The sequence below is a fragment of the Octopus sinensis genome, linkage group LG3 (genome assembly GCF_006345805.1).
Source record: "Octopus sinensis linkage group LG3, ASM634580v1, whole genome shotgun sequence".
NCBI classification, from domain to species: Eukaryota; Metazoa; Mollusca; class Cephalopoda; order Octopoda; family Octopodidae; genus Octopus; species Octopus sinensis.
The window spans coordinates 62,068,884-62,087,520 of record NC_042999.1 but is presented as its reverse complement, the minus strand read 5'-3'; the positions used below and the strand labels follow the sequence as shown (position 1 = coordinate 62,087,520).

General features: G+C 38.0%; 1 protein-coding gene across 3 annotated transcripts in view; it reads left to right on the top strand.

Annotated features, from left to right (window-relative positions):
- The window catches only part of LOC118762464 (DNA mismatch repair protein Mlh3-like), a 55,095-nt gene that overhangs the window by 2,523 nt on the left and 33,935 nt on the right, over positions 1-18,637 (top strand). For 2 of the 3 annotated variants that reach the window (XM_036501015.1, XM_036501013.1), the window contains exons 3-10: positions 1,189-6,122; positions 8,567-8,625; positions 11,428-11,526; positions 11,817-11,883; positions 12,285-12,356; positions 13,468-13,608; positions 14,320-14,447; positions 16,464-16,487. In XM_036501015.1, coding sequence (XP_036356908.1) covers positions 1,189-6,122; positions 8,567-8,625; positions 11,428-11,526; positions 11,817-11,883; positions 12,285-12,356; positions 13,468-13,608; positions 14,320-14,447; positions 16,464-16,487 — 5,524 coding nt within the window. The remainder of the gene's footprint in view (positions 1-1,188; positions 6,123-8,566; positions 8,626-11,427; positions 11,527-11,816; positions 11,884-12,284; positions 12,357-13,467; positions 13,609-14,319; positions 14,448-16,463; positions 16,488-18,637) is intronic. The other variant, XM_036501014.1, reaches the window with a different exon arrangement.

Sequence of the window (18,637 nt, the reverse complement as noted above, 5' to 3'; positions counted from 1 at the left end):
GCTGGCAATTATAGAATTATAATTACTCCTGATTATATTACACCTTTCATGTGCCCTCATGACTGAAGAAGCTATGGAAGAGGTAGTGTTTTATTGTTGCAGATGTATATAACAACCTTATCATGACAACAAACGGTTTGCTGTTCCTTTGCAGTTTTTAAAAAAAGTTTGTGTCTTCACTTACATTCGACTTGGGTTTTAATGAAATGCTTCATTGATGATTAGCCTCATTCTCTTTTCATGGATCAGTGACAGAGCACATTAAGGGTGCAGCGAGAGGACTATAGCAATCAATGTGTCTCACCATGCTCTGAGGTTGTTGAATTTTGACTGATGATTAAATTTTTTTGTATAATTTGTCAGAAATCCAGTTCTCACATGCATAGGAATCCTTTAAGAATTTCATTGAAAATTTGACTTGTTGGCTACTTTAACTGACCTGCAAATAAGCTGTTTTAACTGGCCAGTAAATACTGTTGTTCTGGAGGTATTACACTGCTGCATCAAACAGTTTGCAGTGCCATAAGTGGAAGTTGTGTGCTAGGTGCAAGCCAGCACTAGATACTTATTTGTTTACTGCCCACAAGGGGCTAGACACAGAGGGGACAAACGGATTAAGTCGATTATATTGACCCCAGTGCGTAACTGATACTTATTTAATGGACCCTGAAAGGATGAAAGGCAAAGTCGACCGCGGCGGAATTTGAACTCAGAACGTAACGGCAGAGGAAATAACTATTTCTTTACTACCCACAAGTGGCTAAACACAGAGAGGACAAACAATGACAGACAAACAGATTAAGTCGATTACATCGACCCCAGTGCATAACTGGTACTTATTTAATCGACCCCCAAAAGGATGAAAGGCAAAGTCAACCTTGACGAAATACCGCTAAGCATTTTGCCCGGCATGCGAACGTTTCTGTCAGCTCGTCAGCACTAGATATTGTCCTGAAAAGTAATTGGTAGGACCCTTACCAAGTGTATTATTCTTTCTTGATTCTCACTGGCTCTTATCTTCTAGGTCATTGGCTTGCACTGTGATCAGATGACAGGAGATCAAACTGATCTAAATGCAACTATGAAAAATAATTTTCATGTTGTTGTGCTTTAAGAATTTATCAGCTCCTTTACATGCTATGATGTTGACTCAATTTCATAATTAATTATTTTTTTTTTATTTTGTAGGTATTCAACAAGTAAATGTCAAGGTATTGAAGATTTGGATTCTCTGAATTATTTTGGATACAGAGGAGAGGCTTTGGCCAGTCTCTGTAACATTTCTTCATTACTAGAGATTAACACTCGAACGCAGCTCTCAGCTCAAACCTATAGTAAGATTTTCCAACATGGGAAGCCTTTACCTACCATAGAATCAAAGAATCCTCGCCCTAGTCCAGGAACCACTCTTACACTGCATAATTTGTTCTACAACCTTCCTGTAAGGCAAAAATCAATTAGGTTGAGTTTAGAGCTTGAAAATATTTGTCATCGTGTTGAAGCCTTGGCATTGTTGCAGCCAAAATTATCAATAACTCTTCGTAATGATGTCACTGGTTCTGTTATGCTACAAACACACAAAACTAGTAGTTTGTTAAATACATTCTCTTACCTTTTTGGTCACACCAAATCAGAAGGTCTCTGTGAAGTTTCGCACAGTTCTGGCTATTTTTCACTTAGTGGCTATATAGGACGAGACAACCATTATAGGAAAGATATCCAGTTTATATACATCAACAAACGCCTTGTGCTAAATACAAAGATACATAAAGTAATAAATAATATTCTTAAAAAGTCTTTGATTATTAAACAAAAGCTAACTTTGGAGAATAGTGAAAAGGTAAGCCCTTCTAAACTTTCTAAAAAATATCCAATTTTTTTGTTGAACATTAAGTGTCCTCTTAATGTGTACGATATAACTTTTGACCCACGCAAGACCATGGTTGAATTTATTGAAATGGAAAATCTGTTGCAAGCTGTGGAGGAAATGTGCTGGAATTTTTTAAGAAAAGAAAATCTTATGACTGTTGACTCTCTAGCTTTGGAATTAAAGAAAGAATCTAAGTTTCAATTAAATGGTAGCCAATCTCCTTTAGACTCTATGATCAGAGATCCAGATAAAGAGATTGATGATAATATTGAAGACCAACTGTATGATAATGTGAAATCTCGGGCTCTCAAGTCCCTACCGATTAAACGTAATCTCTTTAAAACTAAATTGGATGAACAGGTTGACGATCTTAATATTGATGATAGTGATATCCCTTCGAAGTTTTCTAAGAAGAACTATGACAAAGAAGATATTGATAATTGTCTGGATGTTTCAACTGAAAGCCAGGTACAGTATAATTCTGCAGATTCCAATGAGAATGAATCTTTAACAGAAGGTATAGATGAGTCTTTAACAGAAAATATTGATACACCTGTTATTAAATCACCTGTTGGTTCCAGCAAATCATTTGGTTCTTGCACAAAATTGTTAACTGAATCTATAAGCATTTTCACTGAAACCCCTAGCACTGTGGAAGAAGATTCAGTTTCATGTGAGAGATCCAAATGTGTTGAAGACACAAAGAGAAACATTTTGGCCCAGAGAAAAATGGTTGCTAATTCCATTGTAAATGAAAGAATTCTTAAATGCAAAACAAGCAGGTCAAAGATGACACTTCCATCAGCTTTCCGTATAAAAAAAAATTACCCAACTAGAGCTCCTTCTGAAATGAAAGCTTCCACTCGATCTATCTTAGATCAGTTTAGGTCTTCCAGTTCATCTCGACAATTTTCTTTAGCTGGAACAAAAAAATCTTCAGATCTAATTAGTGAAAGTCTGAATTCCTCAGATATTTCAAAAACCTTAAGTTTTGAGTCAAAAACTGGACCCGCTCGTGAAAGCAGTAAAACCTTATCAAATAAGATGAGTGAGAACGAAATATTTTGTCATGAGCATTTTTCAGGTGATTCTACAGCACCAAAACATGAAGTGGTGGCTGACACTCATCAGTCAATATCATCAAAGCTTGCTAATTTATTGAAAAAGAAATCTGGAGATAAAATGCAGGTTAGTGGAAATATAAAGGACAGAGTTTTAAATGAAGAAGCAGAAAATTTATCAGCCATTAAAGACAAGCAGTCTATAGACTTACTTGAGAAACCTAAAGAAATACCAGTATTGAATAACCATTTGATTATGCCAGAAAATTTCCCTTATGTGAAAGATGATGGTATTAGCTTACTGAGGGAGTCTGAGACAAAATATACTTCACTTAAGAAAAATCATGATGATGTTCTGTTAAATGATAAAATATCTGGTGATGCTTTAATTCAAAATGAATGTTGTCGTAAGTTTGGTGAGCATAGATTTCTTACTTCTTCATCTTTCCTTCAAACTTACAGAAAGAATGAAAAAAATGATGCAAAATCTAATCTGCAGATTTCAAAAGACTTTCATGGGTTACAATGTCAAAACTTTAACCTAAATACCTATTCTAAAGAAGAAATTCTCTCTGCAAATAAATCTCACACTTCATCTGATGGTTCCAGAAAGATTGGTTTTGATTTGCCTAGTTTCTCAAAGATTCATGAAACTCCTATTTCAACTATTACTGATAGCTTTCAAGAACATGACATTCCTTCAAATCACAACTGTTTCAAATGTAATAGATCTGATAGTAAATACGAAGACAGAATGGAAAATTCTTTTGTTTTTAATTTTGATGCTGAAAGTAAGTCTGATGATGCTAGTTTGTCAACAACACAAGATTTTGATACTGTAGATATAACTAATTCTAGTTTATGTTTAAGTTCTCGCCTGCATTCTAAAGCATCAACTTGCACTGATTATTTCTTTGAAGTACAATATGAACAACCATCCAGTTTGAAGAATGCTGCTTCTAGTTATCATAGAAATAATTCTGAATCATCCCAAACTGTGCATAATCCCAGAAGCTTACATGTAATAAATCCAGAGAGTTTTTCACCATGCAAGCTGTTTCCTGAAGGACTGAGCAATATAAACACTCAGAGATTTTCAATGTTCCAAGATGCGTTAGAAAGTAAACTTGGAGATAGAATTCTGACTGAAAGTCTGTATGTTGATGGAACATCATCCTCCAAGATGGAAAATGCAGATTCCTTTAATTTTGCACATCCATCTCATTCCTGCACAAAACCACATAAAACTCCAAAGTGCTTTGATATTTTGACAAGTAAGACTGAAAATTTTTTGCCATGTATTTCTGAGGAAGTGGAAGAAGTAAGCTTTGAGAATACTTCTAACTGTTCACCTTTACATAATAACTCATCTGAGATATTATGTAAAAGCTATAATATTTTGCCTCAAAGGAGAATAAATGATATTAGAGAAGAAAAATTGGATGGATTCAGAGCTCCATGTAATCTACTTGAAAATAAGACTATGGAATATATTCCATTCAATGTATTATTATCAAATAATTATGGGAGTGATGATGATGAAGAGGAAGACGGTACCAAATCTACTGTAGTACATTGTGAAAGTTCATCAAAATGTGAGCTTTCTAATAATCAAGGAAATGGCAATCCTAAAACAGAAGACTTAAACAAATATATTAAGCAAGTTGCCATTAATGAATCTGAGAAAAGTAGAAATATTACAGATACTTTTAATTCTAATCATTTAGATTCAAATGAAAGAAATATGTCCAAACACTATCTGTTAGAGACTAATACAGAGTTTTCTGAATGTCCCAAACATCATAATGCATCTGAAGAATCAATTCCTTCACCAAAACCAGAATCATCTACTTCTGATACTCCAGGGTATTTAGAACCATTTCATACAAACCTTAATTCTAAATCACAAGTTCAGTCACACTTAAATTCTTTGACTGGTTCTATTTCCTCAAAAAATTTAAACATTACTCATTGCAATGAAAGCAGTTTTGAAAGGCAAACTATTAAATATGATGGCAACATTGATAAAGAGCAATCATTGATTAAAGAAAATGAATTGATTAAATCTTCTTCAGAGAATTGCGATGTTGCATTGCATTTGAGTGAAAGGAAAAAATTTGATCAATGTCCAGTTATTAGAAGCTGTTCTTCTCTTTCACAGCATAGTCATATTGCAACTACTAGAAATAAAGGTCAAAAGGAAGACTGTGGTATTGTTGTTGATAATGGTCAGTTAAATGATAACACTTGCAATCGCAGAAGTCAACAGCAGGTGGAGAAAAGGCTAAGTAGTTATCAGGAGAAGCCATGTCAACAGAATGTTCACTATTTCAATGATGAAGATCAAATTGAAAATTATCCTGTACGTGGTAGTTACATGACTGTAGACAATGGTCAAACAGTAGGTAACCCTGACAATCATCCACTACATGACCACTATATAAATACAAGCAGTCGTCAAGCAGTAGATAACTATGACACTTATCAACTGCATGACAACTGTATGAATGAAGGTTGTACGGAAGCAGTAGATAATTGCAGCAGTTATGAATCACATGACATCTGTATAAATGCAGGCAGTAGTAATGCAGTAGATAATGGCAATACTCATCCACTGCGTGACCGCTGTATAAATACAGATAGCTGTGAAGCAGTAGATAATTGCAACAGTTATAAACCACATGACCTCTGTATAAATGCAGGCAGTAGTGATGCAGTAGATAATGGCAATACTCATCCACTGCGTGACCGCTGTATAAATACAGACAGCTATGAAGCAGTAGATAAATGTAGTGATGCTGAAAGCCAAAATAAGAGAGACGGTTCCCAAGACAGAGCTACTTTGCTTGATAGAATCTCCATTTCCACCAATATAGAGAAATCAAATATTTCTGCTTCAAAGAATAAAAATTCCCTAGAATTCTTCTCTGAGTGTGATTTAGCTACCAGATGTGATGATCTGCTCTCAGTGAGGCAGACTGATGCATTAAATTCAGTAATGTCTCAAAATTTTGACTCTGATACATCTGCATCTCCAGATCTAACAACAAATAATATGCTGCTGTATGATAATTCTCCCGAAGCACCTAGTACCTCAATGGACATGGAACAAAATTTTGCTGTTAAAATCCGTGATTCTGATGATGACAAAATTACTGAAGTGGATTATACAAATTCTACCAAAGAAAGTGGTAAATACTTTTTTAATTATTTTTTAAAAAAACTTTTACATTTATTGATTGCAAGTTGATTAATTTTGAATCTCTTGTTCACAGGTTATTTAAAAAATATTTGAAGATAGGTGCCGAAGTGGCTGTGTGGTAAGCAGCTTGCTTACCAACCACATGGTTCCAGGTTCAGTCCCACTGCGTGGCACCTCGGGCAAGTGTCTTCTACTTTAGCCTTGGGCCAACCAAAGCCTTGTGAGTGGATTTGGTAGACGGAAACTGAAAGAAGCCCATCGTATATATGCATATGTATGTGTGTGTGTATGTGTGTGTGTATATGTATGTGTGTCTGTATTTTTTCCACCCCCACCATCGCTTGACAACTGATGCTGGTGTGTTTATGTCCCTGTTACTTAGCGGTTCGGCAAAAGAGACCGATAGAATAAATACTGGGCTTACAGAGAATAAGTCCTTGGGTTGATTTGCTCGACTAAAAGTGGTGCTCCAGCATGGCCACAATCAAATGACTGAAACAAGTAAAAGAGAGTAAAAGAGAAAAGAGAAAAGTTGTATTGTCATCTCTTCTGTCTAGCTGTTTATATTTCCATCTTCATGTCTATCAATTTATTGCTCTTTTTACTTTTCATTCATTTCTTTCACCATCTTGCCATGTTTCCATGTACCACCATTGTTTCCTTTTGTTCACCTTTCCACACAAACTTCCTTCTGCCTCTCTGTGTTGTACATTCAGACATTCACTCTTGAATTCTGTTAGCAATTTTTCCCTCTTAATCTTCATCATCATCATCATCGTTTAACGTTCGCTTTCCATGCTAGCATGGGTTGGACAATTTGACTGAGGGCTGGCGAACCAGATGGCTGCACCAGGCTCCAATCTGATCTGGCAGGTTTCTACAGCTGGATGCCCTTCCTAACGCCAACCACTCCAAGAGTGTAGTGGGTGCTTTTACGTGCCACCAGCACGAGAGCCAGTCAGGTGGTACTGGCACGGCCACACTCAAATGGTGCTTTTTATGTGCCACATGCACAGGAGTCAGTCCAGCAGCACTGGCAACAACCTCGCTCGAATGTTTTTTCATGTGCCACTGGCACAAGTGCCAGTAAGGCGACGCAGGTAACAATCACACTCGAATGGTGTTTTTTACATGCCATCAGCATGGAGGCCAGCTTGTTGCTCTGGCAATGATTACGCTTGTATGGTATTCTTAGCGCTCCACTAGCACGGATGCCAGTCATTGAATTTGATTTCGATTTCGATTTCACTTGCCTCAACAGGTCTTCACAAGCAGAGTTTAGTGTCCAATCACTATCTTATCTCTGACCAATGTCCACCTGTTGGATTTATTCTGTTTTTTTCTTTTATTGTTAATCGTCAATTTTTCCTACATGTTTGGACTAGTTTTATGTCTTATTTTTATTGTAAATCTGTTCATGTAAGCAGAGATTTTTCTAATCTTCTAATGTAGTCTTTTTGAAATGGAAGTATTTTGCCATTGATTATCATTCCTTGTACAAACCTTGCATTTACTTATTCTGTTTGTTGTGACAAATACCAGTAGTAATCATTATTATGAACTGATAATGAAGATTGTTATAGTTTTGTAGGTAAGATAGCTAGTAGGTCTGAGTTCTATCCCTAGGTCATTCAAGCTCTATCTGTCTGTCTGTCCATCCAGCCACCTAAAAAAATAAGCACTGGAGTGGTGGGGTTAATCTACTTGACTAAACTCCTTCAAGGTGGCACCACAGAATGGCTGCAGTCCAATGACTAAATCAAGTAAAAGAAAAGATAAATATATTTCCTGCAAATAAGATCCCTTTTAAAACTTTAAATAAATATAGCCATGGGAGTGGCTGTGTGGTAAGTAGCCTGCTTATGAACCTCATAGTTCCTGGCTCAGTCCCACTGTGTGGAACCTTGGGCAAGTGTCTACTATAGCCTCGGGCTGACCATAGCCTTGTGAGTGGATTTGGTAGATGGAAACTGAAAGAAGCCCATCGTATATATGTATATATATGTGTGTGTGTGTATTTGTGTGTCTGTGTTTGTCCCCCACAACATCGCTTGACAACCGATGCTCGTGTGTTTACGTCCCCGTAACTTAGCAGTTCAGCAAAAGTGACTGATAGAATAAGTACTAGGCTTACAAAGAATAAGTCCTGGGGTCGATTTGCTCGACTAAAGATGGTGCTCCAGCATGGCCACAGTCAATTGACTGAAACAAGGAATGTTTTTATTATTGTTTTTCCTTAAAATATTTTGAAATTTGAAGATTTGATGTTGTGATATTATGGTGGTGATATTCTGAATTTTTAGTATTCTGATTTTGTGATCATTAGTTCTCATGTTTGGTCTTTTTGTGTTTGAACTGAAGACCCCAAAGTCCATTCAAACACACTCCCACACTGTTTTATATTACTTTTATATTGATTCTATATTTGTTTAGATCCTATTATTGAACTGTGGAACATCTGGAAGAACCCTGTGTTTCGTCAAGCTGAAAAGGTATTTCATTTGTTGCAATTTTGAGTCACCACAACAACTAGTTTGTATGTGTAGATGTTTGAGTCATTCGTGTTAATTGTTGTTAGGCTAGGATAGTTAACTTACCATCTCATCTCCCCTTTTTATCTAAGTCCGATCTAGGACCTGTACACATTTCAAAATAGGATACCCAAAGGAATATTTGGAAATGGAGTGCTGAGTAATAGCAGTACTTGGTGGAACAGAGCTTGTTATATTTAATCCTATCTAGGAAGGATAAAAAGCAAGATAGCTCAATTGCAATTTTAAATCAGAAAGATACTGGCCTAGCTGTGTAATGAAGAAATTTACTTTGCAGTTGCACGGCTTCAGGTTCAGTCCTACTGTGTGACACCTTGGGCACATGTTTGCTATTATAACCTCAGGCTGATCAAAGATTTGTGAGTGAATTTAATGGATAAAAACTGAAAGAAGCTCGTCGTGTGTGTGTGTGTGTGTGTGGAATGGAAAATAACAAAAAAGGTCAACACTAGAGGAACAAAGTTTCACAAACAAGGTAAGAGAAAATTCTTAACATTTTGGACTTTAGCCCTTCATCAAAAGAAAGAGAAGCATAGAAGGAGTAAGAAATAGAAATAGTCAGTATATGAAAAAAGAGTGAAGGGTTAAAAATCAGGTGAAGATGCTGTTCTATGGGAAGAGGGGGTTAAGAAGGGAGAAAGGGGAGAGACTTTTAGATGTAAGTGAAAGAGTGTGTCTGGGAGTGGCATGTTGGCATGTGTGTGTGTTATTGTAGTTTATGTATGTGTATAGAGGTGTGGAAGTGTGGAAATATTGTGGCATTGTTTAGAGACTGGATGGGGTGTTGGTATGTGTGTGTGATCATTAGATGGGTGGTGTGAGTAGAAGTGAGTATGAATGAAGGGATAAAGATATTGCTGAGTCAGATGGGATGGCAAGAGCAATACAGAAAGTGTTTATTGGTGTGTGTGCCGGTGTGTTGTGTGCAAGTAGTTACAAAAGTATGTTGAAGTGTGAAAGTGTGTTTTTTTAATAAAGGAGACAGTTTAAACTAAAATTTGGAAAAAAGAGAAAAGTCTATGAATTCTGTAAAGAAAATATCAAAGGAATTGGTAAAAATCAGAGACAGCAATGTTAAAAGTCTGGTGAATTTGGTAGAGTGTATGTTTGTGTGCATGTACTAAAGTAATCATAAATGCTTATGTGTAAATGAAAAGACAGTCTAACTCAGCAGCTTGTGAGAGACATAAATGAAACACAATCTCATTTACTCTCTCTCCTATAAAGTTGAAATTTTGGTGCCTGTTTACGATAATGGTAATGTCATACAGCCAAGTTCATTGCTTTTACTAAAGTTCAGTATCACTTTCATTTCATTTCATTTCATTTCGTTCTTTTTACATCCATATTACTCAGATAATGTTTTATAGCCAGCACCTTACTGGCACCCGCACCGGTGGCATGTGTAAAAGATTCGAGAGAGGTCATTGCCAGTGCTGCAGACTGGCCCCATGCCGGTGGCATGTAAAAGCACCCACTACACTCTCGGAGTGGTTGGCGTTAGGAAGGGCATCCAGCTGTAGAAACTCTGCCAGATCGAGATTGAAGCCTGGTGCAGCCATCTGGTTCGTCAGCCCTCAGTCATACGTCCAACCCATGCTAGCATGGAAAGCGGACGTTAAACGATGATGATGATGATGATGATGTGCTTCCTGGTGCTAACCTTTATCTGTTTTTTTTCGGTTCAGCCCCACTCTAAGATACTTTGGGTAGTTGTCTTCCACTATAGTCCCTGGACAACCAAAGCTTTGTGAGTGGAGTTAGCAGGTGGAAATAAAAAGAAGTTTGTCATATATATGTGTATGTGTGTTTATATGAATGTGTGTGTTATTGTTTCTTTGTTTTGTCATTATGGTATTGTTGTAAATGAATATCATTAATTTTCAATATTCTGCAAAATCACATCTGGCCATGAGGAAGTATTACCTTGCTTGGAAAGAGGTAAAGGTTGGCAAACAAGAAGGGCATCCAACCATAGAAAATCTGCTTCACTAAACTCCATCTGGTCCATGCAAGCAATGATGATGATACATTATTTACAAATGACGGATATTTGTCCTCATTTTGTTTGTTGTTAACACCTGATGAACGCTGGAGGGTATATCAGCTGAAAGGTTGTGTTAACAACAAACAAGATGAGGACAAATATCTGTCAAATGTAAATAATGTAAATAAAGTACATAATTCCTCATCTCTTAAATATAGAATTGAATGATGATGATATGAAGTGCTTCTTTACAGTTTCTGTTCACCACATTCCATCTCGCAAGGTATTGGTCAACCTGAAGCTAGAAATCATCATCATCATTTAATGTCTGCCTTCCATGCTGGCATGGGTTGGATGGTTTGACAGGAGCTGGCCAGGCAGGAGCCTGCACCAGGCTTTTGTGTCTGTTTTAGCAGGGTTTTTACAGCTGGACGCCCTTCCTAACACTGACCACCCAGCAGAGTGGACTAGAGATAAAGACATTTATTCAAGATATAGTGTGGTGAGATTGTACCTGGAACCGAATGTTTGTGAAACAAACCTTTTAACCACACATCCATATCTGTTTCTTCACCCGCTAATTATTTCTCCCAATTTGCCAATTAGTCTCTCTATTTATATAGATATTTATTATGTCTATTGTAAATACACCGAAAAATCCTGTGATTGGATTTGAACTGAGTCCTCTATTGTCAAAAATTGATCGATTCAATCATTAAACAGAATTTACTAATTTCTTTGTTTATTTTTTTCAGGAAATTCTTAATACATGGATTAACAATTTCAAAGGTGCTAAACATCACCGTGTAACCCACCAGTGCCAGTTTACCAAAACTATGCTGTCTCAGCTTGAGGTTCAGTACACACATCCCATTTATATAAATTTACTGTTGCATAGCAGCCATTGGTGTAGGGGTGGAGAGTTGGTAGTTAAGCGTGCAGATACATGAGAGAGTGAAACAAATGGTTGCTTGGGTGAGAAGATGGGAAGTGCAAGTGATGATAGGTTCAGAGATAGTACAGATTGGTGTAGTATTTTAGACAGAAGCCACGAGGGATGATGTGGCAGTGGAGAGAGCAGCTTAGAAAACAAATGTGGCTGGAATAATGATTTTATCTTTAATTCTGTTTTTCTAATTTACAGGCTGTTGGTCAAGTGGATAAAAAATTCATTGCCTGCATTGTTCGTTCTGGGACCTGTCCAACAACAAGTGAGTTGTTAATTGACCTTGTGTGTATGTGCATGCATGTGTATATTATCACACCAGATAAAATGCATAGAAGCATTTTTTCTGGCAATTTACATTCTGAGTTCAAAAGTTGTCTTGGTCAGCTTTACCCTTCATCCTTTTGTGGGGTGTGAGTTTGGTCAATAAAATAGTACCAGTTAAGTGCTGGGAGGTGGGGAGATGATGTAATCAGCTTGCTTCCTTCCCTCAAAATTGCTGGCCTTGTGTCAGATTTGCAAAAATTTATTCAAAGAAAAGCAGCATTGCTAATAATATTTACAGGCATTTGCAGACTGGAAATAAACAGGGGCAAACAGAAAGTGTGAGAGGTCGTTATGATTTCAAAATGATGTCTAGAATAACTCTGATTTCTTCATCTTCAGCACCTGACCATCTGATTATAGTTGACCAACATGCTGCCCATGAGCGAGTCCGTTTGGAGCAACTAACAGAAGGTAAAGATATGTTTAATTTCCTTAACTGTTTCTTGGATGACGTTATAAAACCAGAAATTTTTGTGGGTGATGTAAATGTTTTTCTACTTGTATGCTCTTTGTACGTTGAAACCTTTATTGATTTTAACCTATTTTGATTTTAGCTAGGCAGGATAAGGCCAGTGGAGTATAGTGACATGGTTGTCATAGCTTTTAAACTTATTGACTATGGTGCATCATGGAATAAAGCTTGAGAGAAGAGTTATGTGATCATTCAAGCAGCCAGGCATAGCACCCAGATTTCCCTTTTGGGTGCTGTAGCTCTAAACACATTATGCTTGAGAAAAAAATTGGGATTATCATGTCTAGAAAGTCTGACCATATATCTGGTGAATCAGGGCTGACTTTCTCTTTTACTCTTTTACTTTTACTTGTTTCAGTCATTTGACTGTGGCCATGCTGGAGCACCACCTTTAGTCGAGCAAATCGACCCCAGGACTTATTCTTTGGAAGCCTAATACTTATTCTATTGGTCTCTTTTACTGAACCGCTAAGTTACAGGGATGTAAACACACCAGCATCGGTTGTCAAGCGATGTTGGGGGACAAACACAGACACACATACATATATATAGATACATATATACGACGGGCTTCTTTCAGTTTCTGTCTACCAAATCCACTCACAGGGCTTTAGTCGGCCCGTGGCTATAGTAGAAGACACTTGCCCAAAGTGCCACAGCAGTGGGACTGAACCCGGAACCATGTGGTTGGTAAGCAAGCTACTTACTGCACAGCCACTTCTGCGCCTATATATATTTATATATGAAGATCTTTCAGTTGTCATCTACTAAATCTACTCATAAGGCTTTGGTCAGCCCAACAATACAGTTGAAGTCTATATGAGACAAGGGTACGCACAAACACACACACTCTCTCTGATACACACACACTGAAATTTTTTTATTTGAACGTTTAGTGCTATCTGATGACAAGTAACTTTCTACAAAAATCATTTGATATGCTAAAAACTCTAAAGCCACATCTTTAAAACAATCTTTACTTCTCTTAAATAAAAAGATTATGTATCTTAATTGCGATGTGAATTGTGTGTTTGTCTTTATAATTTTCAGAAATGTACCAAACCGAAGACACTAATGGTGATACTCCCAGAAGAATAAGTTACTCGAATATAGTTCCACCTTTAGTTTTATCATTTTCTGACCGTGAAATGAGAATGATTCAGTCTTTCTTTCCTGAGTTTCTCAAAATTGGTATGTATGTTTGTTTTGTGTTACATTGCCCTAACATTTTCATGTTTCTTTGTATTTGCTCTTTGAAATGAAGACAATTACTGACATTGCTCTGTGACTAAGAAGCTTTGGTACCTTTGGCGAGCTGGCAGAAACGTTAGCAAGCTGGGCGAAATGCGTAGCCGTATTTCGTCTGCCATTATGTTCTGAGTTCAAATTCTGCCGAGGTCGATTTTGCCTTTCATCTTTTCGGGGTCGATAAACTAAGTACCGGTTACGCACTGGGGTCGATGTAATCAACTTAATCCGTTTGTCTGTCCTTGTTTGTCCCCTCTGTGTTTAGCCCCTTGTGGGTAGTAAAGAAATAGGTATTTCGTCCGCCGCTACGTTCTGAGTTCAAATTCCGCCGAGGTTGACTTTGCCTTTCATTCTTTCTGGGTTGATTAAATAAGTACCAGTTATGCACTGGGGTCAATATAATCGACTTAATCTGTTTGTCTGTCCTTGTTGTCCCCTCTGTGTTTAGCCCCTTGTGGGTAGTAAAGAAATAGGTACCTTTGGCAAGTGAGGATGATCCCTGTGACAAGGAATATTATCTTTCAAGGCTTCCCCAAGATTGAAAAGGTTGCGTAACATTGATCTTGTCCAAAGTAAGCCTAATGTCTTCTTCAGCCTGACAAATGAAAGACAAATGTTTTTTGTTAAAGTAATTTCCTCTCTTGTTAACCCTAGGCATAGGGTTGACCATGTCAACAGGAGATAACAGTATTGAAGTTCACACAGCACCATCCTGTATTGTAACTCGGGAAGCAAGTGAGAGGAAGTACAATCGTCGCTCTGTCATTGAAGAGCTGCTGCAGGTGAGGAAAAGAACTCTTCTATGTCGGTTGTGTTTTGTTTTTGTTTTTATTTTTGTACTGTTATTTTTTTGTTTTGATGCTGGTAGGTCGAGGCATGGCTGTGTGGTTAAGAAGCTTGCTTCCCAATCGTGTGGCCTTGGGTTTAGTCCCACTGTGTGGCACCTTGGGCAAGTGTCTTCTGCTAGGCCCTGGATTGACTAAAGTATTGTGGGTGGAGTTGGTTGATGAAAACTGAAAGAAGCCCATTAAACAAATATACATATATATATATATATATATATATATATATATATAGGAAATGAAGGATAACACCTGCAATGGTTGCAAGGAAATTGTAACATTTATTTAGATACACACACACACACACACAACCTAACAAAAACCAAAGTCTTAGTAAGTAGGAAGGCAGACAAATTCCAAATCCCTTCAGGTAGATAGCCCTGTCAATCTGTAGAAGAGGCATAGGTACTCCATAAGATGTACCCAATGTAAGCTATGGACACATAAGAGGTGCAGCAATATCATAGGAAGGTTAACAGGGAAAATAGCTTTTGTGTGTGGAAGATGCACAGGTACAATAAACACCAAAAATGTACAGAAAATAGACTCCATCAACTGCCAGTGGGGTAAGCTAGAGGTAGTTGATAGCTTCTGTTATCTAGGTGACCAGGTTAGTAGCAGAGGTGGATGCTTCAAGAGCAAAGATTAGACTGGGCAAAATTCAGTGAGCTCCTACCACTGCTGGCAACAAAGGGCCTCTCTTTTAGAGTGCAAGGCAGATTGTATGATGCCTGTGCGCAAACAGCTAGGCTACACAACAGTGAAATATGGGCTGTGACAGCCGAGGACATGTGGAGGCTTGAAAGAAATGAAGCCAGTATGCTCTGCTGGATGTGCAATGTCAGTGTGCATGTTCAACAAAGTGCAAGCATCTTGAGAGAAAAGTTGGGCAGAAGAGGCATCAGATTTGGTGTGCAACAGAGACAACTGCTCTAGTGTGGTTATGTGATGCATATGGATGAGGACAGTTGTGTAAAGAAGTTCTGCTCTCTTACTGGAGAGAACCTGTGGTAGAGGTAGACCCAGGAAGACATGGGATGAGGTGGTGAAACATGATCTTTGAACTTTGGGCCTCACAGACCAAGTGACTGAGACCTTTGGTGATTTGCTGTGCTTGAGAAGACTTGTCCTTATTTCTTCTATCAAATAAAAAGTTACATGCCAGCTCTGCCTTGACTGGCTTCCGTGCCGGTGGCACGTAAAAAGCACCAACCAATTGTGGCTGTTACCAGCCTCCTCTGGCCCCTGTGCTGGTGGCATGTAAAAAAGCACCCATTACACTCTTGGAGTGGTTGGCGTTAGGAAGGGCATCCAGGTGTAGAAACACTGCCAGATCAGACTGGAGCCTGGTGCAGCCTCCTGGCTAACAAAAGCCTTGTCAGTAGATTTGGTAGATGGCAATGGAAAGCAATCACTCATACATATATGTGTGAGTGTTTGCTACGACAGTAGCATTGCCGGAGGAGGGGAGGAACCAATCTGTTCTGAGCAACACTTTTATGGGAGCAATGCTTTTAAGTCTGCTGTATAACCCTGTATAGGCTTGGGTGGTGGGGAGCTAGTGACAATGGGAATACTCAAGAGCTGCCCTGGTTCACACACACTCATGCTAAGTTACTGTGTCAGGGACATTGTAAATTATTCCTTCTTGATTCCTTTTAATTTTAGGAGAATAGTTACTGTTGATTTCTAATTATCTTGCTCCAGCATGGTCACAGCCTTTATGCTGAAACACATAAATGAATAAAATGAAATAAAGAACTTGAAATCATAATTTTTCCATGTTATTTTTGATATGTTTTTTTGAATTTTCTATTTCATCTACTTTCATTTTTAAATAGAAAACTATGGACAAGTACTTTCCTTGCCCATGTTGTGCTGCTTGTACATTTATTATATGATTATGAATGAAATAATCTTAAATTATCCTGTTTCTATTTTCCTTTTCATTTTTAGACTTTAATCAAAGAACAAATTGAAGTAAGTAAACTAAATTTTCATATTTTGAAGTTGTATTTGTCTAACAAGTGATTTGATTTGAGACCGTGTTTTGAAACTGATGCAAATGCATGGTGCAGCAACCATTTTAACCCCCTAGCAACACACAAAAAAATAAATTATTTTTTGTGGTCTTGAAAGTTTTGAACATGCGTGATCCAGTCCTTGTTTCAGTGTAGTGGCTTACATGCTTCAATGACCCTGAGAACTATGCCAGCATATATTGGTGAACTAAACCATTCTGCGGTCCCTGCATACAATTATGTGAATGGGATCATCAAAAATCAAGTGCTCTTGACACGAACTATCTTACTGAAGTGCTCAGCTACAAGGAAAATAATCTTGATTCTTGAAGAATAAAAAAAATTTTGAATCTCATCCTCTCTTTACAAGCATCACATAATCTTATAACAAAGGTACATGCACACACACACACACACACCACACACACACACACACACACACACACACATATATAAAGGGGTTCTTTCTATAGGAGGGGAAACTCCTGATAGGGTTTCTCATGCTGGGCAGGTGAAAGAACAGAAGCCAGATTAATAATGGCTACCTCTTTCTAGAGGTTAAAATAGGTTTACACAGGGCCAAAACTGCTGCCTAGAAAAAAAAAAAAGCAAAGTTACTGAAGCATCAATGACATTTCAAAGCCAACAAGACCTGGGAGAGGAAGGTGTTCACTCGGGAAAAAATATAAATCCACAAGGGAGGCAGAAGAGAAAATGTCCCACCAAAATATCTGGTGCACGTGGCATGTAAAAGACACCATTTGAACGTGGCCGTTGCCAGTACTGCCTGACTGGCCCTTGTGCTGGTGGCACGTAAAAGCACCCACTACACTCTCGGAGTGGTTGGCACTAGGAAGGGCATCCAGCTGTAGAAACAAGATTGGAAGTTGGTGCAGCTACCTTGTTTGCCAGTCCTCAGTCAAATTGTCCAACCCATGCTAGCATGGAAAGCAGACGACGACGATGATGATGATGATGATGATGATGATGATGATGGGATACTGAGGTAGAGCTAAAAAAGCAGCAATCCAACTGAAAAGCAGCAGAAAAGATATTCCAGAATTGAGAGCATTTGAGAAAAGTTATCAAGAGTGTATGCTTCATAGGCAGCAGAAGGTTTAAATAAGTAACTGCAACTTTGTCCCTGATACAGTGTCAGTGAAATGGTCTTGGTGACCAGGGTGCAGTTGTGCAATGAAAATTTTGATATCTCAAGAAATAAATGAAAAGTGCTTGGAATAGTTTTATGTTTTTTTAGACTACTAAAATGTCACTTCCATGATGATGATCATCATTGTTTAACGTCCACTTTCCATGCTAGCATGGGTTGGACGATTTTGACTGAGGGCTGGCAAACCAGGTTGCTGCACCAGGCTCCAATCTTGATTTGGCAGAGTTTCTACAGCTGGATGCCCTTCCTAACGCCAACCACTCCGAGAGTGTAGTTGCTAAATTATGATGAAATTACTAAATTATAATTGGTGCAGGTATGGCTGTGTGAACACTTCTCAGCCATGGGGGTGTTGGGTTCACTCTCATTGCATGGCACCTGTGGCAAGTGTCTTCTGTTATAGTCTCAAGGTCAGCCAAAGGCTTGTGAGTCGATTTGGTAGTTGGAAACTAAAAGAAACCGTTTGTATTTGTATAGGTGTGTGTGTGTGTGTTTGTGTGTACCCTTGTTTTGACATTATGTGATAGATGTAAAGAGAGGGTGAGAATTGAATTTTTTTTCCTTGTAGCTGGCACTTCAGTGAGATAATTCATGGCAAGAGCGCTTGATTTTCGATGACCCCCATTCATCTAACTGTATGCAGAGATCATGTAATGGTTTAGTTCTCTAATATATGCAGATAGCACTAGCAATCTATGAGTATTTACTTATTGAGGTTGCTGCACTTAGTTGGTGGGGTCTTTATGTAGATTAGTCATAATGAAATGTTAAACAATATTACATGACTTTCCATTGTCACAATGCAACAGTATGAAAATGAAGTTTTGATTATGTTCTAGTTACACCCAGTTTTACATTGTGTTCAGCTAATAGCAACAGGTTTTAATACAATACACTAACTAGATAATTAAATGGATTTATACATACATACATGCATA